Source organism: Esox lucius, chromosome 15 (genome assembly GCF_011004845.1).
Source record: "Esox lucius isolate fEsoLuc1 chromosome 15, fEsoLuc1.pri, whole genome shotgun sequence".
Lineage (NCBI taxonomy): Eukaryota > Metazoa > Chordata > Actinopteri > Esociformes > Esocidae > Esox > Esox lucius.
This window is the reverse complement of record NC_047583.1, coordinates 17,600,313-17,626,052: the sequence shown is the minus strand read 5'-3', so window position 1 is coordinate 17,626,052 and position 25,740 is coordinate 17,600,313. Positions and strand designations below refer to the sequence as shown.

The 25,740-nt window shown below is 39.9% G+C and overlaps 2 protein-coding genes across 2 annotated transcripts; one reads left to right on the top strand and one right to left on the bottom strand.

Moving 5' to 3' along the window:
* Positions 1–1,673: 1,673 nt before the first annotated feature.
* On the bottom strand, positions 1,674–18,905 carry lrit3b (leucine-rich repeat, immunoglobulin-like and transmembrane domains 3b). The gene is made up of 7 exons (XM_010892398.4): positions 18,466–18,905; positions 9,377–9,465; positions 6,225–6,423; positions 4,794–5,055; positions 4,369–4,665; positions 2,953–3,015; positions 1,674–2,848 (listed from the first exon to the last, which is right to left on the bottom strand). Exons 1-7 carry the CDS (start codon positions 18,502–18,504, stop codon positions 2,316–2,318), a joined length of 1,482 nt encoding a protein of 493 aa, XP_010890700.1. The 5' UTR covers positions 18,505–18,905; the 3' UTR covers positions 1,674–2,315.
* Positions 17,731–24,159, top strand: fam241a (family with sequence similarity 241 member A). The gene is made up of 2 exons (XM_010892397.4): positions 17,731–18,296; positions 21,512–24,159. The coding sequence occupies exons 1-2, from the start codon at positions 18,162–18,164 to the stop codon at positions 21,941–21,943; spliced, it is 567 nt and encodes a 188-aa protein (XP_010890699.2). The 5' UTR covers positions 17,731–18,161; the 3' UTR covers positions 21,944–24,159.
* Positions 24,160–25,740: the final 1,581 nt, after the last annotated feature.

Genomic DNA, 25,740 nt, shown 5'->3' with positions numbered 1-25,740 from the left:
TAATAGAACAACAAAAATTCCAGTAAGACCCATACTTACATTTAGGATCAGTTGAGTAAACATGGCCAAGCACGATCAAAGTGGCCTTTTGGCTGTATATGTGTAGTAAAACAAAGGACTTATTGTATCATAGGTGGCCACAATTCAATGGGATAAACAGTGCACAGACCTCTTAGGGTTGCCATGAACCACATAGGATGCTATGGTGTACTGAGACAATAAGAATTCCAGTGTGTCTTAGTCTGGATTGTGCATATATTGAATCACATATTATTTGCTACAATTTATTAACAAAACATGTATTTCCTATAATGAACAAATTAATTCATGACTCAAGCACATAATGAATTTATTTGGCTAAAGTTTGAAATTATATATTGCTCATCATATCAAATTAAAGCTTTGCAAAAATAATGACAGTCACGCATACTGTGGCTTTAAAATTAATTCCAAATGGGTTTCAATGTTTTCTCACCTTTATTTACAAAATAAAAAATTAAATAATTACAGTAGTAAAAACTAAAATATAGGATATCTTAAAGGTATGCTCCTAATTAGAAAACTGTTTGTCATTGTAATCTTTACCACACGTATGAAGTGGGCAATGTGTTCTTTCAACCTCGAACTGTCAAAACTGTAAATTATAAGCAGAAGCCAGTAAAGCTTTGGAAATGGAGAACCCAAGATACCCTATTCCCTCTTCTGTTTTTGGATCCCATTGGTTAGATTCTACAGTTTTATAGGCAGTCATTACTTTTAGCCAAATAATGAACTCGGGGCAGCACATTCTTTTGGGAGAACCCTGAGCTATGGTTAGTATTATTTCAGAATGTTATCCTGCACTCAGGATGCAGACTGGGACATCTGTGAAGAACAAAGTCATTTTGCAAAACCATTTTTTGCTGGATGAATATGTTTTTTATATTTGCATAATTTATAAGTAAATCACCATCATGAAACTCCAAGTTTGAAAACAGTCCTTTTGATGACTTGGAGAACATATGCGATTTTCTCTAGTCAGGAACACCTTTCCAGAACACTGTAGTGAATGGTATGTTTTCACAAATGAATGGATGGACTTTGAATTACATCTTCGGTGTAGCGAGGTGTGTCTTAACCGAATGCCCCTCCATATTTGACTAAAAGGCTAACAGGTTCTGTTGGCTGGGTGAGTACTTTGAAAATTAGATATTTTTGCTTTGTGTGTTCCATTTTCATAATACTCTAAAATGTACACTAATAACCATATTAGGGACAGAGTTAGAACTGGTATGTTATTTCACACAGATTGAGTCAATGTAAGTTAGTATGTGATTTGTTAAGCCTAATTTGACTACTGAACTAATTCACTGTAGGTAAATGTTTTGTGAAGATCTATAATGAAAAAGGACAAGTAAATTTCAATCCATTGTAATGCAACAAAATCAATAAGTCAATATTGACAAGATACAAACTAAAGTCACTTCTAAAATGTTTGGCACCCAGCACCCTTGATAAAGATAAGCAAAAAATACTGTATAACAAAAAAGGTAATATGTTATATTTTATGCCAAAAGATTGGAAAACAATTTACACAGTACTCACCCTTATTATGTACATGCTATTTTATTTAACGTTTTTGAATATAATTTTTTTTTATTGATGTACGAAAATAACAAGTATAAACATAGATATTGAATTTCATCTTTTTTTTATTTGGCAAATGTTAAAAAAACTTTTTACAATACATACTCCAAGGGTCTCTGCTTCTACATTTTGGCCAAAATGTCATGAATATGTCAACTAAATGCTATGTTATACAAATGTAAAATACTCTAAATGCATATGTAATCCATCCTTCCTTTTAGCTAATAAAAATACATGCAAAGAACACAACACAAAAAGTGCAGAACCTTCGGGATCTTTAGCTTCTGAGACAATTCTTTTTAAGAAAAGATAAATCTGCAGCCCTGGACCAAACTATTTCAACTGTGTGTGTTATTACTACTTGAATTCAGGCCTGGTTGAACTTCAATGGGGAAGATTACTTATATATTCTGTTCCAATGTTTTTGGTTGAACGTCCCTTGTGGACCTAATTCATAACAGCAGGTGGCAGTGAATCGACAACCATGCCTTTTTATCATAAACCCAATACACCCATTGAGTTTGTTTACCAACTCAGAAATAGCAGGGAAAGAATTATGCTCAGTGGCTCTGCCAGTGCATTCACAGACATAATAAAACAGATGCAGTGTTGTGACTTTTATAAATGGACGTGTCTTTCAATAGTTATGGAATATAGAAGGGCCATTATAGTAGCAGATCAATTGGCCACTATAGTTGGTCCTGGTATGATGCTGGTGAAGACAATGGAGTGATAGACTTTGCAGGTGAGGTGGGTATAGTATTGACAAATATCTGAGATTCTCTGTTTGACTTTGGGACTGAGTTTTTTTTGCGTTTGGGTATGTAGTTATGTGGTGAGGATGACGATATTTTTTTCAGGGGGGAGGGGACCTGGGATATTTTAATGCTCTGTTTTTTGTTTGTGGGAGGTGTAACATAGTTGAGGTTAAGAAGAGTCTTCTTCTTAGTGGTGAAAATTGAAGTGTTATTCTGTGACCACTTCAGCTTTTGTGGGAGAAGTTTTCTATTGTTGGATGAGGATCTAGAAGATGCTTTGCGGGTCTTATTTTTTAGGAAAGGGGGCACAGCAATTACCCCCAACACCCTAAGTCTAATGGGGGCTTCTGCTGTTCCTGCCATGTTTTGTGCCTGGCACCGATATTCTCCCGCATCCTTGTATGAAAGTCCATTGAGGCTGATGATAGACCATCGGATTCCTACATGTGGAGATTCCTGAATAACTGAAATAGAACACAAAATAGACAACTCTTGTCTATTGACAAGATATATAGCAACAAGATGGTCAAAATATACGGGTGTGGTTAAGGTGAAGTAGGCTACTTACAGCTGTCCAAGTTGATGGGTAGTTTTTCAGGGTCAGGTTTACTTTCTCGTTGTTGACAGCATTCTGACAAGATCAAACATAATCACACTTTTGAAAGCAATACCACACCACTGTGAATGATATTCCATATTGTCTCAAAGTAATGGCTTATATATATTTTATTATTCACCCTTGCAAACAATGACTATTATTTATTTTGTTTGTTTAAATAGCTACAAAGAGGTTTTCTATTGTTGGATGAGGATCTAGAAGACGACTTGCGGGTTTTATTCTTCAGAAAAAGAGGCACAGCAATCACCCCCAACACCTAGAGTTCAAAAGGTTGCAACATTAAAGGGGTTGATCCATTAAATAAGTGCCTTTTGTATAACTTTTTAATATTGGATAGAAATTGTGCACCAATCTTCCATCTTAAACAATGACTTATAATATAGACCACATGAAGAATTACACCAATGAATAAAGTGGAATCATATTCTATTTTTAACTTTATACGCCTTCCGTGACTTCCTGTAAGATTTATGACTTTTAGGATCACAAAGTCTTGATCATAGAGGTGTATTTTTAATTTATTACGGCAATCAATAGTTTTTTGTTTTAAGTATAAATCAGCTGTCTGAGTGTGACATCATCACATTCTGTCATCCACAGTTTTTAATGTGTCAATCTGACTCCTGTGAATCCACCTGTAAAAGTATAAATCCTGTGAATCCACCTGCATTAATATAAAGGTAAAAAAGTAGCATTCTCTAAACATTTTGGCTACAAAAGCCTATGTTACATCTTCTGAAAGGAAAATGCCTGTTGAACACGTTCTTTGTAGATCGTGTTTTTTTTTATCTGTGGCTGTTCAGAGTTATCTGCGGCTTTTTTCTTGAAAAGATCTGTAATGAATGTCATGACCAAGAGGTTAGAGTTACAAACTCCTACATACACACTTTAGACTCAGTAGTCTCTGAAATACAAAGATGGTTGTGCTGCAAGGCGCTCACAAGCCTATCTAGTGATTTACTGTTAAGATAAGTATTGTTGCGGTAAACATTTGTAAAAGGGATTTGGAAACTCATTATTACCATAAAATGTTTTGAACTAATTGATATAAGATAAGCACTCCAAAATGAATCATTGGACTAACAGTTAATCAATGTTATTGTTTTATGCATAATAACTGTATAGGCCCATTTTACCATAATTTCATTCATATATTTGTTTATTTTTTGGGGAATACCTATATAGATCCTCAAACTCCATATGAAATGACTAAATAATCTATGATATCTTAAAATAATTCCACCTGTTAACTTAAGGTCAAATTAAGGGCAAAATTGAACATCCGCTCTCTGTGACAGAATGTTAGAAATACATTAAATCAAATGTCAGAATTGGTGGAATAATACACAGAATGTTTATAGAGACCTGTGTTGTATATCGAGGCTCCGGCAGCTTTGGTCCAGGTGAGTACTGGAGTTGGGTAGCCTGTGGCATCACAGCGAAGCATCACGTTACTGCCCAGGGTGGAGGTGACCCGGGTTGCTAAGGGTTGAACAGAGGGCCTCTGACACTGCGTCAAGTCCTCCAGCTGGACGGCAGACCCCTCACTACGGCTACAGGTCAGAAGCTGGTCCATGAGAACCACAGGGCTCCCTTGGAACTTGGACTGGGTCAGCAGCATGGAGATCTGGCAGTCACATTGCCACACATTGTCATGGAGACCTGGAGACACAGAGAAACACATCCAATAGGAAATGCACGTTTTGTGTGAGCATTTGAGATGTGAGCATTTCTCGGTTTCATATGCTGTTCTTTGTATATAACACCAACATTACTTTAGTGAACCATACCCAACACTCTTCTCTGTGTGGGGCGTGCCAGCTGGCCAGGGAGAGGGAGCCAGAGATCCAACAGCTCTGGGGGCAGTGTGGTCAGTCTGTTGCTAGACAGGTCCAGATAGGTGACATTGGGAAGAAAAAGGGCAGCATGGGAAGGGAGGCTGGAGAGGCGGTTATTGTGCAGTCCCAGGGTTCGCAGCCTTGGTGTGTCTCTAAGACCCTCCCAGGGGAAGGTAGAGAGAAGATTTCCATCCAATCGCAGCTCACGCAGTGCCTTCAAGGAGACATGACCAACAAACACTGTAGTTCTCATACAATACCAATTAACTACTTCAAGGCTAGTGTTGCAAACATGGCTACCATAACACCATGCCTGTGTGATTCCATGCAATTTGATTTAGTCTGTCCAGACGTAGTCTTGCAAGGCCATACCTCCAAATATCATCACGCCTCCTTGGGGGTCTGGAAGCGTTTGTATTTCATTGATTTAAATTAAGTGATGGCTCCAATGGCTAAAATGGCTATGAATTTTATTGGAGCTTAGATTTCAAGAATCCTCCTCCTACACATCCACTGAAGGCATGGTAAATGTTGTGTTCACAGATTTTTTTCTGGCCATTTACATTTCTTTTTTAAACTGTGACAAGAGCTACCGCTTTAAATCTAATGTGAAGCACAAATTATTTCCCTCACAAAAGGTTGTTTGTTTTTGACATAAGCTCATGGTTCAGCACAAACATGCATATCTATTATATCTTGATAGGGTTTTATTGACACAGCCATCCTAATGCAACGTTGCAACTAATAATCTGGGTAAAAAAAAATCTTGCTTGACATTGACTGAAGTTGTCACTACACAGGTTCTATAGTCACATCATGCAAACTTCAACGACGTTCCCCAACACCTCAGGAGAACAGATGTTGATGCAAATCGATCTTGAAAGAGTCAAAAAGACATTTCTAATGCCCTGGAGTTCCACGCAACTTCAGTGAATTATGTCTGGTGAATACCAACGAAACACACATGGTGGCGGCAATGTCATGGTGTGAGGATGCATGCTGGCGACAGTGTCGTGGTTTGAGGATGCTTTGCTGAAAAACTTTAAGCTAAACTTGCTGTCTCCCTGAGTAACCTTTTGTGGCAGCGCATTACACGATGACATGGATCTATACCAGGAAAACTTGCCATCAGTGAAGGAACCATTCATTCTGCTTTGTATCTATAGGGGATTGTTAGGCCATGAGATGAAGCAAGCAAGCATGTCTATATCAGAATGGTTCAAGAAAGTTTCAGTTTTGGAATGGTTTAGTTAAAGTCCAGACTTAACCCCACTGTACATTTTGTACTGTTTGTACATCAAATATATTTATTTTCTGTCTAGTTTATATGTTCATTTAAATAATGAGGATAAAATATATAGGCGGTAGCCTGCCCATTCCTGCCTTCAAGTTAAGAAAGCTGCTGGGGTGGATGGAGGTGATGGAATTGTAGGTCAGCCACAGGAACTGGAGCTCAGACAAGTAGAAGAAGGCTGCCCGTGGCACTCTGGAGACAGAGGTCTTCTCCAGACGCAACTTAACTGTGTCAGCTGGAGCATTGAGGGGAATGACTGACATGCGGGTTTCACCACACAAAACAGACCTGTCAGAGCAAATAGTATGATATATGAATGACATAAAGTAAGTGAGTAGTGCCAAAATAGGACCTATAACATTTATTATAAGAATTATTTGATACACTGCCGCTTTTGCAGGTTTTCCTACTTACAAAGCATGTACAGGTCTGTAATTTTTATCATGGGTACACTTCAACTGTGAGAGACGGAATCTAAAACAAAAATCCTGAAAATCATTCAATTAAATTATTAATTAGCATTTTATTGCATGACATAAGTATTTGATCACCTACCAACCAGTAAGAATTCCGGCTCTCACAGACCTGTCAGTTTTTCTTTAAGAAGCCCTCCTCTTCTCTACTAATTACCTGTATTAGCTGCACCTGTTTGAACTCGTTACCTTTCTAAAAAGAAACTCCAAGCTCTCCACAATGGCCAAGACCAGAGAGCTGTGTAAAGACATCAGGGATAAAATTGTAGACCTGCACAAGGCTGGAATGGGCTACATGACAATAGGAAAGCAGCTTGGTGAGAAGGCAACAACTGTTGGCACAATAATTAGAAAATGGAAGAAGTTCAAGATGACGGTCAATTTCCCTCAGTCTGGGGCTCCATGCAAGATCTCACCTCGTGGGGCATCAATGATCATGAGGAAGGTGAGGGATCAACCCAGAACTACACAGCAGGACCTGGTCAATGACCTGAAGAGAGGTGGGACCAAAGTCTCAAAGAAAACCATTAGTAACACACTACGCCGTCATGGATTAAAATCCTGCAGCGCACGCAAGGTCTCCTTGCTCAAGCCAGCGCATGTCCAGGCCCATCTGAAGTTTGCCAATGACCATCTGGATGATCCAGAGGAGGAATGGGAAAAGGTCATGTGGTCTGATGAGACAAAAATAGAGCTTTTTGGTCTAAACTCCACTCGCCATGTGGAGAAACATCATTCTTTGGGGATGCTTTTCTGCAAAGGGGACAGGACGACTGAACCGTATTGAGGGGAGGATGGATGGTGCCATGTATCACGAGATCTTGGCCTACAACCTCCTTCCCTTAGTAAGAGCATTGAAGATGGGTCGTGGCTGGGTCTTCCAGCATGACAACGACCCAAAACACACAGCCAGGGCAACTAAGGAGTGGCCTAGCCAGTCTCCAGACCTGAACCCAATAGAAAATCTTCGGAGGGAGCTGAAAGTCCGTATTGCCCAGCGACAGCCCTGAAACCTGAAGGATCTGGAGAAGGTCTGTATGGAGGAGTGGGCCAAAATCCCTGCTACAGTGTGTGCAAATCTGGTCAAGAACTACAGGAAACGTATGATCTCTGTAATTGTAAACAAAGGTTTCTGTACCAAATATTAAGTTATTCCAAAAAAGATAGAATATAGATAACATATCAAATGTTGAAAGTGAGACATTTTGCAATGTCATGCCAAATATTGGCTTTTTTTGGATTTCATGAGAGCTACACATTCCAAAAAAGTTGGGACAGGTAGCAATAAGAGGCCGGAAAAGTTAAATGTACAGATATGGAACAGCTAGAGGAACAATTGGCAACATGATTGGGTATAAAAAGAGCCTCTCAGAGTGGCAGTGTCTCTCAGAAGTCAAGATGGGCAGAGGATCACCAATTCCCCCAATGCTGCGGCGAAAAATAGTGGAGCAATATCAGAAAGGAGTTTCTCAGAGATAAATTGCAAAGAGTTTGAAGTTATCATCATCTACAGTGCATAATATCATCCAAAGATTCTGAGAATCTGGAACAATCTCTGCGTAAGGGTCAGGGCCGGAAAACCATACTGGATGCCAGTGGTGTGGTCAGACGAATCAAAATTTGAAGTTCATTTTGGAAAACTGGGACGCCATGTCATCTGGACTAAAGAGGACAAGGACAACCCAAGTTGTTATCAGTGCTCAGTTCAGAAGTCTGCATCTCTGATGGTATGGGGTTGCATGAGTGCATGTGGCATGGGCAGCCTACACATCTGGAAAGACACCATCAATGCTGACAGTTATATCCAAGTTCTAGAACAACATATGCTCCCATCCAGACGTCGTCTCTTTCAGGGAAGACCTTGCATTTTCCAACATGACAATGCCAGACCACATACTGCATCAATTACAATGTCACGGCTGCAGAGAAGAAGGATCCGGGTACTGAAATGGCCAGCCTGCAGTCCAGATCTTTCACCCATAGAAAACATTTGGTGCATTATAAAGAGGAAGGTGCGTCAAAGAAGACCTAAGACATTTGAGTAACTAGAAGCCTGTATTAGACAAGAATGGGACAACATTCCTATTCATAAACTTGAGCAACTTGTCTCCTCAGTCCCCAGACGTTTGCAGTCTGATATAAAAAGAAGAGGGGATGCCACACAGTGGGTAACATGGCCTTGTCCCAACTTTTTTGAGATGTGTTGATGCCATGACATTTAAAATCAACTTTCTTTTCCCTTAAAGTGATACATTTTCTCAGTTTAAACATTTGAAATGTCATCTATGTTGTATTCTGAATAAAATATTGAAATTTGAAACTTCCACATCATTGCATTCTGTTTTTATTCACAATTGTACAGTGTCCCAACTTTTTTGCAATCAGGTTTGTACTTATTTTAATTACTTAAAAATCATACAATGTGATTTTCTGGATTTCTTTTTAGATTCCATCACTCACAGCTGAAGAGTACCTATGATAAAAATGACAGACTTCTACATGCTTTGTAAGTGGGAAAATCTGCAAAATCGGCAGTGTATCAAATCCTTGTTCTCCCCACTGTATATAGATAGATAGATTTTAGCACATGAGGCCACAGTCAACTTCACACACTCATGGATTATTCTTACAGGTATTGCTGTATATAGTACAGTGTATTTTTAAAGTATAATAGTGATGAAAGATGTTAGGCAAATAACTGCAGATCTACCAATATGCAAGAATTTAGGCACTCAAATATGGAATTTAATAATTGAACTGTACGCTACCTGATACCTGTCCCATTGCTTCCTCCTTGGTAGACACATGTACACAAAGCAGGGCATGAATGGACCACAAAAAAGCAACACGGTAACACCTGTAAAAAGATAAGTAGATTCATTATTCACTATGCAAGGCCAGAGAAAGCAAAACCTTGGTTTAGCGCCATATTCCAGCAGACATTCACAGTCTGCCGCTCCCAAACTCTCTTACGTTCAAGAGTGGCGAAGCAGAGGCAGATTAGTTAGGATTACCCAGGTTACTAGCACGTTGTCTTAATCCTGCGCCTCACTATATAGCGTAGTGCGAATTCACAACATTAGAGGTCAAGTAAACCCTTACCATACCAACAAGGTCTAAAATTAACATGATAACTCTTATTTTGATCATGCACAGCTTTAGTATAGTGTTTTATATGAGAAAATGGACACTTAGCCCCAGATAAAGAGCTTGAAAGATTTTTTGGGGGTAGCCTAAGAGTTTTGCATATTTCTATATATATTTTGATTCACTCTCTTTCTCAGCAAAGATTGAAGGTATTTACAGTCATAAAACATACATTGCAGACAACTGATTAAACGTCTTGTGGTAGAATTCCTTGTGACCATCTGGTGAAATAACTGTTGCTAAAACATAATTATTTCACAACTGTTATTTTGGCTGGTGATTTGAATTGTGGTCACAGCATACTAATAGTTCCCGTCACCCAATTACCTTGTCTGCAAGGTAAAGTGTGATTGCTTGACCAGGGAATGAATTCACCTGACAATACACTGCTCCAAAAATTAAGGGAACACAATCATCACAGTACAACACCAAGTCAATTGAACCAACACTGAATCACACCTATGCTTTTCGAGGTATTGGACTTACATTATTAGGCTAAAATGGGGTTAGAATGGGGTTCAGTGCAGGGCCTGCAAACAAGTAGCTTTTTTGTCAAGTGACAACCAAATTGTGTCTTTATTAAATGATTAAGTAGATTACTTAAAAAGGCAAAGGCATAAAATAGGCAAGGTAGCCAGTGATGAACTTACCACTTACAATGATTAAAAATAATTGTTAATGAGGAATTTCACACTGAGATATTCGTGTTTATTTATCATGGCTGATAACATTTCATGTTTTCTAAGTCAGTGAGATGAGTTTGAAATCCAAACAGAATTTACCACAAGGAGTGCAGTAGGCCTACTGGGCTTTGCGTTCAGAGAGTTTTGGGGTAAAAACAATAAAATTTGAACAGAAGAAAACAGCTGTACCAACTGCTGTAGGACATCACTGTCGGACCTGCAGAAAGTGAAATTAAGCTCAGAAGCTAGCTCACCACTAATGAACAGAGAAACACTGTTGTTGTTTTGCTAGCTTTGGATTGTTAGCTATGTATCTAGACCATGACTCAGTGACACAATACATAGTAGAGTCATGGGTAACTTATGTCTTTTGTAAACTAGTGTTACATCCCTTGGACTTGTCCATGTGTTTCTACTTGTTTGTCCTTTGTTTCTCTTTGTCATTCAATACACAGGTGTTCCTTCTTCTTCGTCTTCTTCTTCAGGCTCCTTAGCGGCTCGCAACTGTCAGTTGCATATACCGTCACCTACTGTTAAGGAGTGTGGTCAGCCATGGCAACCTACACTTACATTCTTCGTGTCAAACCAGTCTCCTTACTAAAATGAATAAGTTCCCTAACCACCACACTGCTTCCATCTCCCCATCCTAAAATACCACCTAACCCCCATCTCCGTTCCATTCTCCTTACACCTTGCAACAATCTTTCTCTCTGAACATCATACAACGCACAGTACAACAACACATGTTAAGTAGTGCTATTTTTTTTTTTTTACTTTAGATACTAAAACAACATTAATTAAGATATTCAGATATCTACACACCCTTAGCAGAGAGAGTTAGCCCTGTCTTTCATGTGGGTATGTAAAACATTTTCTGTCTCTGTTACTGCCACTCATTTGTATTTACTGGTGGTTAATCTAATTCTTGTGGTTTTGTCTGTCTAACCACTCAGTGTTTACCTTTGAGATAGGCATTATTATAATTTGTCATATGTGGCTTTTCTTTGTTTATCCCTCTGGGAAAGGGACTGCACATACAGTAGGGAGTGCACATAAGAAAGCCACCCATTGGCTTACGTTCTAAACATAGAATTTACTTGTCTATATACACTAGGTAAGGTTCTGGGTGAATCATGCTCAACAGTCTGCATAGTTAGTCTAGCTTTTCTACAGCAGATCAAATGTGCATTGAGATATACCACAACCCAGTCAATTTGGAACCTCTTACTTTCCTTAAGCCTCCTGAGTCTCACTGTCACTTCCTGGCAGTAAGCTGTCATTTCTTTCTCACCTTGGATTCACAGCAGCAAACTGATCTGACTGCACTACATCTTGACTGTCACTCTGTCAGCGGGGTCAAGCACAATCTCTGCTTGAGTGGCACATGCACTGACTGATTGATGTATTCCATATTTAAGCAATAAGGCACACATGGTTGTGGCATATGGACAATATACTGTAACTTAGGGCTTTTCTTATGCCTGACATAATGTGGAGTGCCTCAACACTATACCACAAAACTCAGAGGGGCCTTATTGTGACTATAAATCTGTTTTAAACACACTATAACAGTAAAAAATGGTTGTCATACCTGTGGTATACAATTTCACAATGTACTACCGCTTCTAGCCACTCAGCATTCAGGGTTCAAACAACCATCAATAAATCAAACTTTATTTATACAGCACAAGTCATACATTAAATGCAACTCCAAGTGCTGAACATAAAAAGGGTAAATAAGAATAAGTAACAGAAGGAGACTATATAAAAGACTTACACTAGATAAAAGTCAGACTAAAAGATATCTACACTCTCTGCCTCCCTCAGGTCATCTGGAAAGCCAACAGGCTGGGGCCATAGTGCCTAAAAACAGCCTCGCTGTGCATCTTAGACTGGGCCTTAGGAATCACTAAGAAAAAACTACCAGAAGACCTGAGGGACCTAGTGGATACATATCTTTAAATTATGTAGTCGGGAACGAGACCATTTAATGATTTGTAGACCAATAAAATAATATTAAAATCAATTTGAAAACTAGGAGCCAGTGGAGTGATTTGAAAACAGGTGAAATGTTTGCTTTCCTTCTGGTCCTGCTCTCCGCAGCTGAATGTTGTATGAGCTCCAATTGATCTGAGGCATTTTTTTGGTAGACCAGAAAGGAGAGCATTACAATAGTCCAGCCTACTAGTGATACAAACGCACACTAGTCTCTCAGTATGCTGTCCCTGTCCAAAGACCTCCTGGTTGTGTTGCAGATCAAGACGATACCTGATGATTTCAGCTGCCACTGTGCTGACACCCCCTCCCCCGTGTTGTCCCTGTCCTTGTCCATCTAGTCATGCTTCTGACCTGGACTAGGTTTAAATAGACTTTGGACTCAGCCCACATGCATTTATTAATTATTACAATTTGTACTCTTAATATGTTCACCCAGCAAAGCCAGAAGAGGACTGGTCACCCCACTGAGCCTGGTTCCTCTCTAGGTTTCTTCCAAAAATTCGGCTTTCTTAGTGAGTTTTTCCTAGCTACTGAAATTCAACACTACTTTTGCTTGCTCCTTGGGGTTTAAGGCCGGGTGTTTTGTAAAAGCACTTTGTGACAACTGCTGATGTAAAAAGGGCTTTATAAATAAATGTGATTGATTGAGTATTGGCCTGGGTGTGAAACGGACGCACTTTGGCAATATTTTTTGGCCACATTCTGGATGTGGGAATTAAACATTTTATTTGAATCTATGATGACACCTACGTACACATCTATGTAGACATCTATGATGAGTGCCAATGACTTCAAATTAGAGATCAGTCTTTCTTTCTGTGCCTCAGCTCCAATGATGAGTACCTCTGTTGAGGTACTGTTTGATCCATTTGCAAATAATGGCACAAACTAATCGCACAAACAAATAACAAGCACCTTCTTACCAAGCTGCTTGGCGATGGTCTTGTAGCCCATTCCAGCCTTGTGTATAGGTCTACAATCTTGTCCCTGACATCCTTGGACAGCTCTTTGGTATTGGTGGAGAATGGAGAGTATGGAATCTGATTGATTGCTTATGTGGACAGGTGTCTTTTATACAGGTAACAAGCTGAGATTAGGAGCATTCCCTTTAAGAGTGTGCTCCTAATCACCCACTTCGAATGTTATCATTGGATTGAATGGGCGTTATCAGTGGTTATCAGCCTCATAGATATGGGTCAGAAGGGGCCTGCTACGCCTACTGGTAGGCTCAGAAGGCTGTTATCATCCATTCGCATGGTTATTCACGGGTAAATACAAGAGAAGACTCCAGATCCAATCCCAGACTAATCCAGGTCGCCGCTAACCGGAAGTCTAGAGGTAAGGGTTAAACTTTGATAATTTAGTCAATACTAAATTATCTAAATATTAAATTAACCATGCGAATGGATGATAACAGCCTTCTGAGCCTACCAGTAGGCTAGCAGGCCCCTTCTGACCCATATCTATGAGGCTGATAACCATTGATAACACCTATTCAATCCAATGATAACATTCGAACCGCCTGTACTAATCTTAACTCGTTACCTGTATAAAAGACACCTGGGAACCAAAAATCTTTCTGATTGCAGAGGGGTCGAATACTTATTTCACTCATTAAAATGCAAATCAATTTATAAAATATAAATATTTGGAATGCGTTTTTCTGGATTTTTTTGTTGTTATTCTGTCTCTCACTGTTCAAATAAACCTGCCATTAACATTATGACTGATAATTTCTTTGTCAGTGGGCAAACGTACAAAATCAGCAGGGGATGAAATATTTTTTCCCTCACTGTATGTTATACTGTATGTAATACATGATAGTACTATATTTAAATTATATGATTTTATCAACAATCTATGAATACTGTAGTCATGGAGTGTTTATTATATTTGATGAAAGCCAAAATATATGTGACTTGAATAAACAAAAAAGAAAGTATTTAGAGAAGGAGATAATTATTTTTTTCATAGCTTCTGCAGCTTCTGCAGTAATGTGGTCGATGTATCGGTCTGTCGTGGTGAAGAAAGAGCTGAACCGCAAGGCGAAGCTCTCGATTTACCGGTCAATCTACGTTCCTACTCTCACCTATGGTCATGAGCTTTGGGTCATGACCGAAAGGACAAGATCCCGGATACAGGTGGCCGAAATGAGCTTTCTCCGCAGGGTGGCTGGGCGATCCATTAGAGATAGGGTGAGAAGCTCGGTCACCCGATAGGAGCTCAGAGGAGAGCCGCTGCTCCTCCACATCGAGAGGGATCAGCTGAGGTGGCTTGAGCATCTGTTTCGGATGCCTCCGGAATGCCTTCCTGGGAAGGTGTTCCGGTCCCATCCCACCGGGAGGAGACCCCGGGGAAGACCTAGGACACGCTGCAGGGACTATGTCTCCCGCTTGGCCTGGGAACGCCTGGGTGTCCCCCCGGAAGAGCTGGAGGAAGTGTCTGCTAAGACTGCTGCCCCCGCGACCCGGCCCCAGATGAAGCAGAAGAAGATGTATGTATGTATGTATGTATGGGAATTTTTTTTTTCATAATTATTACAATTAAGCTCAATCAACTGGAAGTGTGTATACTTTATCCAATATTTCAGCCTCTACCAGAAGTCTGTAACTTTCATATCTGCAGTATTCCTGTTATTTTTATCCTTCATCTGTCAAGGTTTGTCTCAGTCCCTTTTCAATTTCTTGGGCCAAGTTGTTGCAAGAGATGTTGTGTGGTGTGAGGACAGGAGGAATGAGAGTCTTAAAGAGACTAAAGAGGGAGTTGAAGCGTAGTATTTATTAAAACTCAACCTCCGTCCCCATCTGAGGTCTGAGTAAAGATCAACCCAGGAAGTGTTCCGCCTCTCATTGTCCCAGGGCCCAACCCTAAGATGCTTCAGCCTGTCCTCTCTGTGTGTGTTCAGTGTCAGACTGGATGCAAAGGAGGGCCCCCTCAACACAACCTGATCTGGAGACCTAATCTAGTATGAATACAAACTGGGTCCTTGTGTGTCATCATGTGTGGATTATTTGTTTCAAACTAATGTCAAAATAGTATTTGTTTATTACAACTTTGTTTACAGGGTTTCTACCTCAGTAGCTACACATCCATAGCAACTCCCTCTTTCCTATTTATTGCAATATGTCAGACCCCAGGAAATAGGATGCCATTTATAGGCCAACTAATGCTGCATATTATACATTGCTATGTAATGTATTATAGCAACATTCGTAGAGTTAGATTTCACTGAGTTACATGAATACTATTTTAGGAAATTGTGACGATGGAGAGACTAGATGGCTGTGAGTCTTTGGATAAAATAATAACCTCTGCTGTGTGTTAATTGTTTATGCTGGTCTAAATTAGGTTCAATCCTACTGATCATTAGATCTCCCCTTTTATCCACTGGGTAAAACTGGCCTTTTGTGATGTCATATATCCTTACTGCACCACCAGTGTTCATGGAACCTGAATTAATCAAAACATGATGTCATTAAGTTAATTACAATTACTGCATCACTAGTTGCTATGGACAAGCATCATAATGGCTGCCTTCTTATAAAAGCGTATCACTTTCTATTATTTCCTTATGTTGTTTCATACTGACTAGGAGAGAACCTAAGTATTGTTGTCCATTGTATACCTTGACTGAAAACTCTAGAACAAGATTAGATTTCCAGAACAGACCTACTTTGAGCTTAGATGGATCAATCTCAGAGCCCAACTGTACCCAAAAGGTATCCTGAGCATATATAAAAGGAAGTTACAGCACAAAAGAAGAAAACCAGCACAAAAGAAGAAAGATCTGATTATGCCTGCCTTCCAGTTTCCTTTCAATGTTGTCCTGTTGTGGAGTTAGCTATAAATGCAAAGGAATATTATATCTCAAACTGAATTTCTATATAAGAATCATAGCAGAGCAACCTTGTCAGTTTCCTTTGGAAAGCCCAGATCTTCCTCAGACAGAAAATAGCCAACAGATTGGACCTCTAGAACTAGGACACTAGGTTTTAATTGTGAAAAATCGAACAAGAAATCTTCCAAATCAACCAATCCAAGGTCATCCAGAAAAAGGAAAAACAATCAGTGGACACCAGACACAGAGCAAGTCAGACATGATACTGTAGGATAAGATCAGAAAAACAACCAGATCTCAAACATCAGTTAGTCCTGGTGGAGGCAAAACTTGAGGCAAGATCAGCAATTAACCCAGGGTCGTCTTCAAACAGGCCTTTCTCCTGGCCTCCTAGCAACATGTCCCACTGCTCAATAGCCTCACTGTCCTCACTGTCTCCCCTGGTTTATGTCAAACCTCCCCAGATTCTCCAAGCCTCAACTTCACCCTGCACTCCAATATGCCCCAACTGTCATCACTGTGAAATTGCAGAGGTTCCCCGGACTATTCACTGGACTGGCAGCTTGCCATCACTATCTTTTCCAGGAGACAAGAGTCAAAACCACTGGTGAGAAACAAGCTGGCAGCACATTCTATAGACAATGTGTGACAACACTTTCTTCAGAACTATCTAGCATATCTGACTGGGGAGATAACATGTCAGGTGACAGCACACCCAGGTCTATGACGTTGGAGTTTGTTAGTCCATTTCGCTACCAAGCTGCCCAGCTTATTAGCCTTAACTGAAGACATACAGTTGGAAAGAAAAGTCTTAGTCTTGATCATGCATAGGACCTGATTATATTCTGAATATATCCGTCTAATTTACAAACAAATCCATAAAGTGCTTTTTATGAGAATGTGTATTGCATAGCTGTAACGCCATCGTAGCAAAAGGATCCTGGCAGCAGATAAAAATACAAATATGAGAACATCACACATATTATTTTGGAGAAAACATGATCTACTTGATCGATGTAGGCAGTATGAAAATGTGATTTGATATGTTGTCATGCAGGATCTTAAGAAATGTTGTGAGTTGTCGGATCATTGTCAGGTCCTGGCTGGGGTGCCTCTAGGCATCTCTATGTGCCTGGAGGCAACAGTCAGGGCTTGTGCCTCTTGGCATCTCTGCACTAGTTTAATTATCCCCAATCAGAGGCAGCTGCTCCCTATTGCCTCTGGTTGGGGAGCCTATTTAAGTTGAGCTGGTGAGGGTTTCGGTTCGGTCATTGTTTGGTGTTCTCTACTCCCCCCCCCCCCCCCCCCCATCCCATCCCATCCCATCCCATCCCATCCCATCCCATCCCATCCCATCCCATCCCATCCCATCCCATCCCATCCCATCCCATCCCATCCCATCCCATCCCATCCCATCCCATCCCATCCCATCCCATCCCATCCCATCAAAACAGATTATGTATTAGGATTTGTTCAGGATCGACGAAAATGATCTTTACAAAAAATAGAATGACTAGTTGTACAATAATATAGGTAACGATATTCAATATGTATGGCCCAAAACAATGGCTAATTATTTTATCGGAACCACTTGTTCAAAACCATACCGAAAGACAGCCAGTCTATGACCAGAAAAGGATAGAGAAAGCCACGTCCATTACTCCGTAATGTCGCGTGTTTAGTGTCGAAACAACTGACTTCTCCGACTTCAAAACTCACAATTTCCCAACTCTATCTTGTAACAAACGCAGCTTTCGATTCTCTCATGCACGTGACTAAGTGGAATGGGGAGGCGGAAGTGGCGTTGACAATCACAGCTTGGTATGTTTGTTTCCAGTATCAAAACAAGTCTAATAAACGTCGTTGTACTTTAAGTTCGTAAATAATATGTCCGCTATACCAGCAACTGTAAATGATCCACCGAAACCGCATCGGCGGGAGGTTGAGGGGGAAGAAAATCGACGAACGTGTCCATCTCAACATGATCATACACCCAACTTCACAGTAGGGCAAACATTCCAGGTAACTAAAATTGCTTTAGTTTAGCCAATGCTATTCTGTAGTGCAGTATTTATAAAGTGGCTATACACATTTTTGATGTAGCCAGATAGTTGTAGATATTAGCCAACCGTGGAGTTTTATGGTCGGCTAAACTAACTGGTGACTGAGGGTTCATATCGTGCTCACTTACCTGGAGTATTAGCTTGCTAGCAAATAAATTCCTTGTCATTCACGACATGAGCTGATGTCATTATCTAGCTCTCTACTAACGTCAGGCTATTATAACTTTAAGGAGAGAAGTAATCTTTTAAACGCGATATTAACATTACCATCGCTCGGCTGAAAAAGGAATTGCAAAGTCTGTGCATTTTCAATTAAATTGTGTCAGTCATATGCTTCCATAAGACGTTTCTGCAAGAGTGCCGTGTAAATATTGTGATTTTCTCTTTTCAAACAGAAATGCCCATAGGATACCATAAAAGTGCCGAAAAACAGCCCGTAGCTTTGGTACATTCGACGTTCTGTACCACACTTGACCAGGGCTGAATTCCGATCACAAAGTAGACAGTCCCTTAGCCAGTGGATCCCGACTCCGGTCCTCGAGTACCCCCAACAGCGCAATTTTTTTCTTGTAGCCCTGGACAAGCACACCCTATTCAACTCAGTGGGAGCCTGATAATTAGTTGGCAAGTTGAATCAGCTGTGCTTGGCTGGGGCTACAATGGAAATGTGTACTGTTGGGGGTACTTGAGGAACGTAGTTGGTCTAGAAATCTCTTTAGAATAATACCACCCCCTCCCCAGTTCTAACTGGCCAATCAGAAACTGTGAGTCTTGATTTTGCATAAGTTTCACCATATCCTTCCACAAATCCTATACATTCTATTGTAACATTCTTATTCAGTTGTCTACATAGATGTGCTTTTTTAATTGGTCCAATTTCATTAACTGGCTCAAACAAATGTACATTACTTTGACGCTTGCCATGGTCTATCAAACTCATGTGCCCGATTTCTCATGCATGGGTAATATAATCTTTTCTGGGGTGGCAGAGGGCCCCTTTAATGTTTCTACTCATTCCCTCCTCTCACTACACAATGTACTTGAACCGCCTCCCTCTATTTGGCAGTGATCACACTCTCCTGTCTGATGTCTTCCTGCAATCCTTATGTTGTTCAGCCCTGTATGCATCAAAGTCTAGTTATTATTGACTCATGATACTGGCCTTGCCCAGACGTTCTCCCTGGCCGTACTGTACTTTGAATGCTATATAAAGGCTTACTCTCCCTCAAATCCTGCCACCTCTATCTCATTTCCAATTTGATAATCCCCTAGCTTCAGCTTTACTTACTGGAACTTCAGCTTCAATACATTCATGAACCCAAGCCCCTTTTACCACAGTATCCACATTCTCATTGCCACTTACTCCCACAGTAGCGGAACCCAAAGAAAACTGACACCCTCATCTGACCTAATGTTAACAGAGAACAGCTCATCAGGGCCGAATCAAAACAAATGACCACTCTATCGGCTGCACCACCTCAACCTTTTGAAACACAAGATATATACCTATAATTTCAGCAGTGAACAAAGCCATAAACCCTCTTTCCTGACTTCGAATCCTTGGATCCATCTGAAAAACATTAAGAAAATTAAGTTGTCTAATCACATGGGTCCTTTATTCTTATTGGGCCTCATTCACCAACCGCTCTTAAGAAGAAATTCATTCTTAAAACCCACTTATGCAGTTTCTATGAAGATTCTGACATTCACCAATGTTTTCTTATTTGGGATTTATGTAAAAACAGAATCAACGCACAATCAAGAGCACATTTTAGTGCTGACGTTTGTGCCAGAAGTGTTTTCTTAAATTCTACAGTTTTATAATATATAGGGTTGAAATTACAATAATTTTTCATTTATAATATTTTTTTTATAATGTACATTATTCTTCTGTTTGGGTTTTTCTCCGGATACAGCGTTCAATGAACAAGAAATTGCCTCCCATGCATCTTTTATTTTATATCCACTACTAATGCTACTGAATATGAAAACTAATTTGCTGTTCACATCCTGCAGCAGTACCTCCACTTCAGAACTACTGATGTTTTTTAAACTATTTTTTAAATGTCCTTATCAGACTTTGCAAAGCAGTTTCATTGGCTAAATGCTAATTTATCCTGGTTGTCCACCCAAAGCTTTTATTATGCCCCTGTTCATGTGGCGGTGTTCCCAAACCCAGGCGAGGCGCATAGCTGTGTCGAGTATTCATCAGGGTTACTCGAGTTGGGCATCGGCTCCTAAAGCCCATATCCCGGCGGGAACGTTGCGCTGTCCTCACGCTGATGTTTGTTGAGGGCCCAGCATTGAATGCAGATGTTATTTATTTATCACGTGAAACGATTCTTGCCAGCCGACACTGGTCACGTTGTCCCACAGTCTTTTTACGGCCACACTGCTGTCGTAAGCTGTTTTGACAGAATTCTTGTATTCACGGTACACCCTTGAAATGGTAGTATGTGTAAATCCAAACTTAATCTCCAAAATGCTATGACCCGTCTCACGAGCTCCAACTATTAAACCATGTTGAAAATCGCTTAAATCGTGACTTGCCATTCTCTCGGCGGAAACAGCTCTGGATGCTTCTACAAATGTGTATCGCTTTATATATGCACTGGCAGACGCAAACAATGACATGCATAGGTGGCGTTGCTGTGTATTTTGTATGGACTCGTCTGTACCAGTTTTTCTGGCACTTCAGTGTAAATACCAACAAACTTTAAGGAGAACCTGCAGCCCTCCTCCAAGACGTTGCTTTGGCACACCGCCTAAGCAAGAGTACAATGTCTGAAGGACAAGAAGGGGATTGTCCTTGAGTGGCCTAGTCAGAGCCCCAACCTAAATCCCATCGAGCCAATCTGTGGAATAACTTGAAGTCTATAAGTATTCACCATGCAATCTGACTGAGCTTGAACAATTCTGCAAGGACAAATGGGCAGATATTGTGCAGTCTAGGTGTGCAAATTTAGTGGAGTCTCATGACTGTAATTCAAGCAAAAGGCGGTTCCACCAAGTATTAACTCGGGGGTGTTCACATATCCAAATAGGGCATTTTACTGTTTTATTTAATGTACTATGAATGACCAGGGACCCATAATATAGCCTTGCAGAATTGCAGTGTAGTATGGTATGGGAAATAGGGTGTCAATGATATTTACTTCATACATGTCTTTTTAGGATGACCCCAGAGTCAGACCACCTGGACCTAGATGGCAAGGCCCTCCGGGTGACCCCGGAACATGGTGGTCACGCCCCTCTGGTGACCCTGAAACCAGGCATCACCCTGTTGCTTCCCCGAGAGCAAGGTTAAGCCCCTCCGGCAACCCCCAGGCCAGGCCACGCCCTGCTGATGACCCCACGGCCAGGTGGCCTTTCATTGATGACCCTACTCTCAGACCTCAGGTGGATGACTGTGAGCGGATGGGGACCCTGTTTGGGCAGCTGAACAAATGCCTGCGCAGTGTAGGCTTTACCCAGATGTACTTTGGGGATAAAATCGTGGAGCCTGTGATCATTATCCTTTTTTGGGTTCTACTGTGGTTCCTGGGCATCCAAGCTCTGGGTCTGGTGGGGACTCTGTGCATTGTCATTATCTTCATCCAGAAGTAACTGAATATCATGCCTGTTTAATTGGCTGTTGGGAGTTTTGGTGTATGTTCTGTTTGCATTAAGGCTTCCAAGAGCCTTAATGCAATGTTTCTCAATGTTATAGCCAGAAACACCAGAACATTAGGATTGCTGGAGAAAAAAAAAAAAGCCTTCTTCCTAACTACAAGTTGCCTCGTTTAAGGTTTTAAAACAAATCAACTCAAAATATGGTCACTTGGCTCACTAGCTAGCTATATCCCAATACTCAATACATATTTCATGTGTGAGTAAAGATTTGAAAAAACGGAATCAATGCAAGCAATATCTGGTTTATTTTGTCAACACTAGTTGGGAATTATTTTCAAACTACAGGCAGAGATGAAAATGTTGTCCACTAATGAATCTTACTGTGCAAAATAAGATAAATGACCTCATTGCCAAAAACAAGTACCTTTGATTTTAAGTTGTATATTATTGTTTATCATGAGGAAAAGCAAGGACGGTCTGTCAGGAGTACATGGGTGCATTGCCATTGCTTGTGATGTGAAATCTAAATTATGAGGCTTATATTGTTCAGGAAATTCTATTTTTGGGGGGGGGGGGGGCAAATCATTCGGAACATCATTTGAACCTGTAACCTAAATCAAGTAGTGGGCCTGTCAAACCGTATGCATTCTGTGACATTTGTACATACAAGTAGCACATTTCTGTGATACAGTATATTTGTACGGAAAAAAAACACCAAAAAGGAGAGTTCTACTAGTTAATTTGACATTCTTACAGACAGGGAGGGGTGAAAGGCCAGACAAATAGCAGGTCTAATATGTATTCATTTAATCCATCTGTTGCATTCATTTTCAATTCCCAAGACATATTATCAGTTGCCCCTTTTAAGGGATATTGGAGGCAACATCCTGGCAAGTCTGGGAAGGACCTGTAATGCATATTTCTTAATGACTTGTTGGGTTTCACAGTAACTTCATTTGTCCCCTATTTGTTCAAACATCTCTCTTTGACATGCATATGTTACCTCAAAGTAATATGTAATTACTGTAAATGAGAAATGTGTGCTAATGACAAGCATGAATGTTTACATTGCACTTTTGTTAATGGGAGTGGTAGAGACAGTTATGTTATTTTAGTCCTATCCTTTTGAATAAGTGTATTGTATTATTCTAAAATGTAACCAGAAGATGGTGCTGTAAAGCTAACATGCACTTTTTCTTATAGTTTTTCATGATCAATTTATGTAGGAAAGGATATCAAATTGTTTAATGTTGAAACCCTCCGTGAGAGACTGGCAATACTACTAATATAATGTCTAAAGATTGTGATGATGATCATGGGTGTCCAACATCCAAATGGATGATGCCTACTTACTACTGTAAGCCAAAGCATGTTCAGTGTTCACTGCATGAGAATAATTGTTTAACTTGTGGAATACTAAGTTAAGCCTGACACACTCCTAGTCAAATATTTAGCAACACTAAATATTTAGCCAGGGATGTGGTCCACATAGTAAATGAAAGTACAATCCAAAGTTTTAGTAATGTTTTTCATACTATTGGGGACACAAGCTCCTAGATCTTTACGAATGACAAATATCTATCAGTGGACATTGTTTAAAAAAACTTTTCTCAGGTTTTGATTCATTAGCTGTAGAATACAACTGTCATTTGATCATCTTCTATGCCCAACTAAACTATCTTAGTCTTGTGGAATTATATTTGATGTTTGGTATATTGTGAACAGTGTTTTAATGTCCATGAAGTAGGCTTTTAGGAGTGAGTACAAAGCTAAACCATTGAAATGTGATAGAATTTGGGATTGAATAAACATAGCATCATATAAAGGATTTATATTTACAAGAATGTACTTTTTCAGTTGTGACAATGTTAAGATGTTGGCCAAATAACTTGGTGTAAAAGTGGAGGTGATAATTGGTTACTACATTTGTTTTCTCAAGTGTGCCACTAATTCAGTGTAAATGCTTAACTGCTGTTTGGGATGTTGTATGTCAGGTGTTCTACAGAGAGATCTTTCAGGGCAGAAAGGGGTGGCATATATCTTTGATTACTGATTGTGCCATACTCATAAACAAATTAATGCTGCATTTTTATCATTGTTTTTCTTTATTTCTTTGATTTATTGTTTTGATTTGAGTGATATTGTAACAATATTATACAACTCTGATACTTGCAAAATGATTTAATTCAAATAATATATTTGAAAGGAAAGTGTATTCCTGTGTATCCTTTTTTCAAAACAAACATGTGACTGAGTAATACCAAACTAGTTGAGCAAATCTAGACCGTAGATCTGGGGGGTATTACATCAGTGCCACTAATGAAATATGTGCTTAATTGAAAAAGCCCAGTTTAAATGAACGCCAACTTTCACTTAATGCTCAAATCATTCCATTAACACAATGTAGTTGTGTCTTGTCAACGTTAGCTTAAACAAGCTTGCATTGTGCACTATATTTCATTGGCTTTATTATCTTCAGGCTAGATAATATCAGATGTATGATCAGTCAAAATAATGTTGTAGGCTAACTTAGATGACCTGACATAACTCCAATGCATTTACTGTTAATTAGCCTAATTAAAAAGCCTTTCTGACCTAGTAACACTTGGCCTATATTAATTCTCGGCGGTTACGTCTCAACAGGGGCCAACTCAATAGCCAAAAAAAGAACGTGGCAGCAGCTTCCATTTTAGATATCAGACAACTTCCCTCAGATCGTCTGACAGCATATGAGGGTGACCAATTATGTGGCACCTTTTGCTTGGCAGAGCACTAATTTAAAATTGCGCAGCATGACTAAGAGTGAATGCAGTGGTATTTTTCAAAATGTAAATTCCAGTTCCGAATTATCTCCACATTGCTTACATTCCAGAATAATATTTGAACTTTGGGTCTGACATTGTGAGGTTTCAAATCTGGTTTTGCATAGGCCTTCTGCAGCTACATGTTACTGCTATGACATATTTGGTTAGGGAAAGGAAATACCAGCGTTTTTATCATTGTTCTGAGCTGATGAGGTAAAGTGAAACATCTCTGTACAGTACTGTTACTACTTTGTGCAAGACTGACAGTGAAATTGCCAGGGTAATGGGATTAAGTTCCAAAGAAATGTTGACATCAAAACTAATTTGATCTGTTTTCACAGATGTGCACATTTCATCCAAATCCAATTATTATTATTCTGCCTGACAGTGTGTAGACAGATTCCCCTAGTACATACATGTATGTTTAGGAATGTAAAGATTTCTGATCAACCTAGTCTGCCTGCACAGGTCCAGGTGGGGCCTGACATGCACATGGGTACATTCTATTGCGCCTATAACATTGGGGAAGCCTGAAAAAGAGGATTATGTTAATACAGGTTAATGTAAGCTTCTTTACATTTATTATAACTTTCACAAACCTGCAATTCAATAAAACGACTCCTTGATTCTTTGTGTTTCAAGATGACAATGGAAAGTGATGAAAATATTCAGGTACTGCTTTATAGCAAGGTATACCCTTATTTTCTGGCATGCAGTTGCCTTCGCAATACCTTCTGCATCACCATAACTGTGCAAGAATGTCCCACATGCAAAGAAATGCAGAGCTATGTAGACAGACTGAATACTGTTCAAGGCATGGCTACAATGAGTGTGCTTCCTTATGTGTGGTTCCAGCAGACTTCATAGGTAAACTCTGCTAGGCCTACTGAAACAGATACTCATCAGGGAAGCACAGTGAAGAACTTCTGTGTCTGAAAACCCTTGGGGCTGGTGGTGCAAACACTGTGTAGAATCTGAGCACCTTCA

Excerpts from the sequence above, each read along its gene's own strand:
- fam241a (XM_010892397.4), top strand. The coding sequence starts at position 18,162 with ATGTCCGCTATACCAGCAACTGTAAATGATCCACCGAAACCGCATCGG. Across the intron at positions 18,297-21,511 it reads CAGTAGGGCAAACATTCCAG|GATGACCCCAGAGTCAGACC; the intron begins GTAACTAAAATT and ends ATGTCTTTTTAG.
- lrit3b (XM_010892398.4), bottom strand. The coding sequence starts at position 18,504 with ATGACAAGGAATTTATTTGCTAGCAAGCTAATACTCCAG. Across the intron at positions 6,424-9,376 it reads AGCAATGGGACAGGTATCAG|GTCTGTTTTGTGTGGTGAAA; the intron begins GTAGCGTACAGT and ends TTGCTCTGACAG. Across the intron at positions 5,056-6,224 it reads GCAGCTTTCTTAACTTGAAG|GCACTGCGTGAGCTGCGATT; the intron begins GCAGGAATGGGC and ends GTCTCCTTGAAG.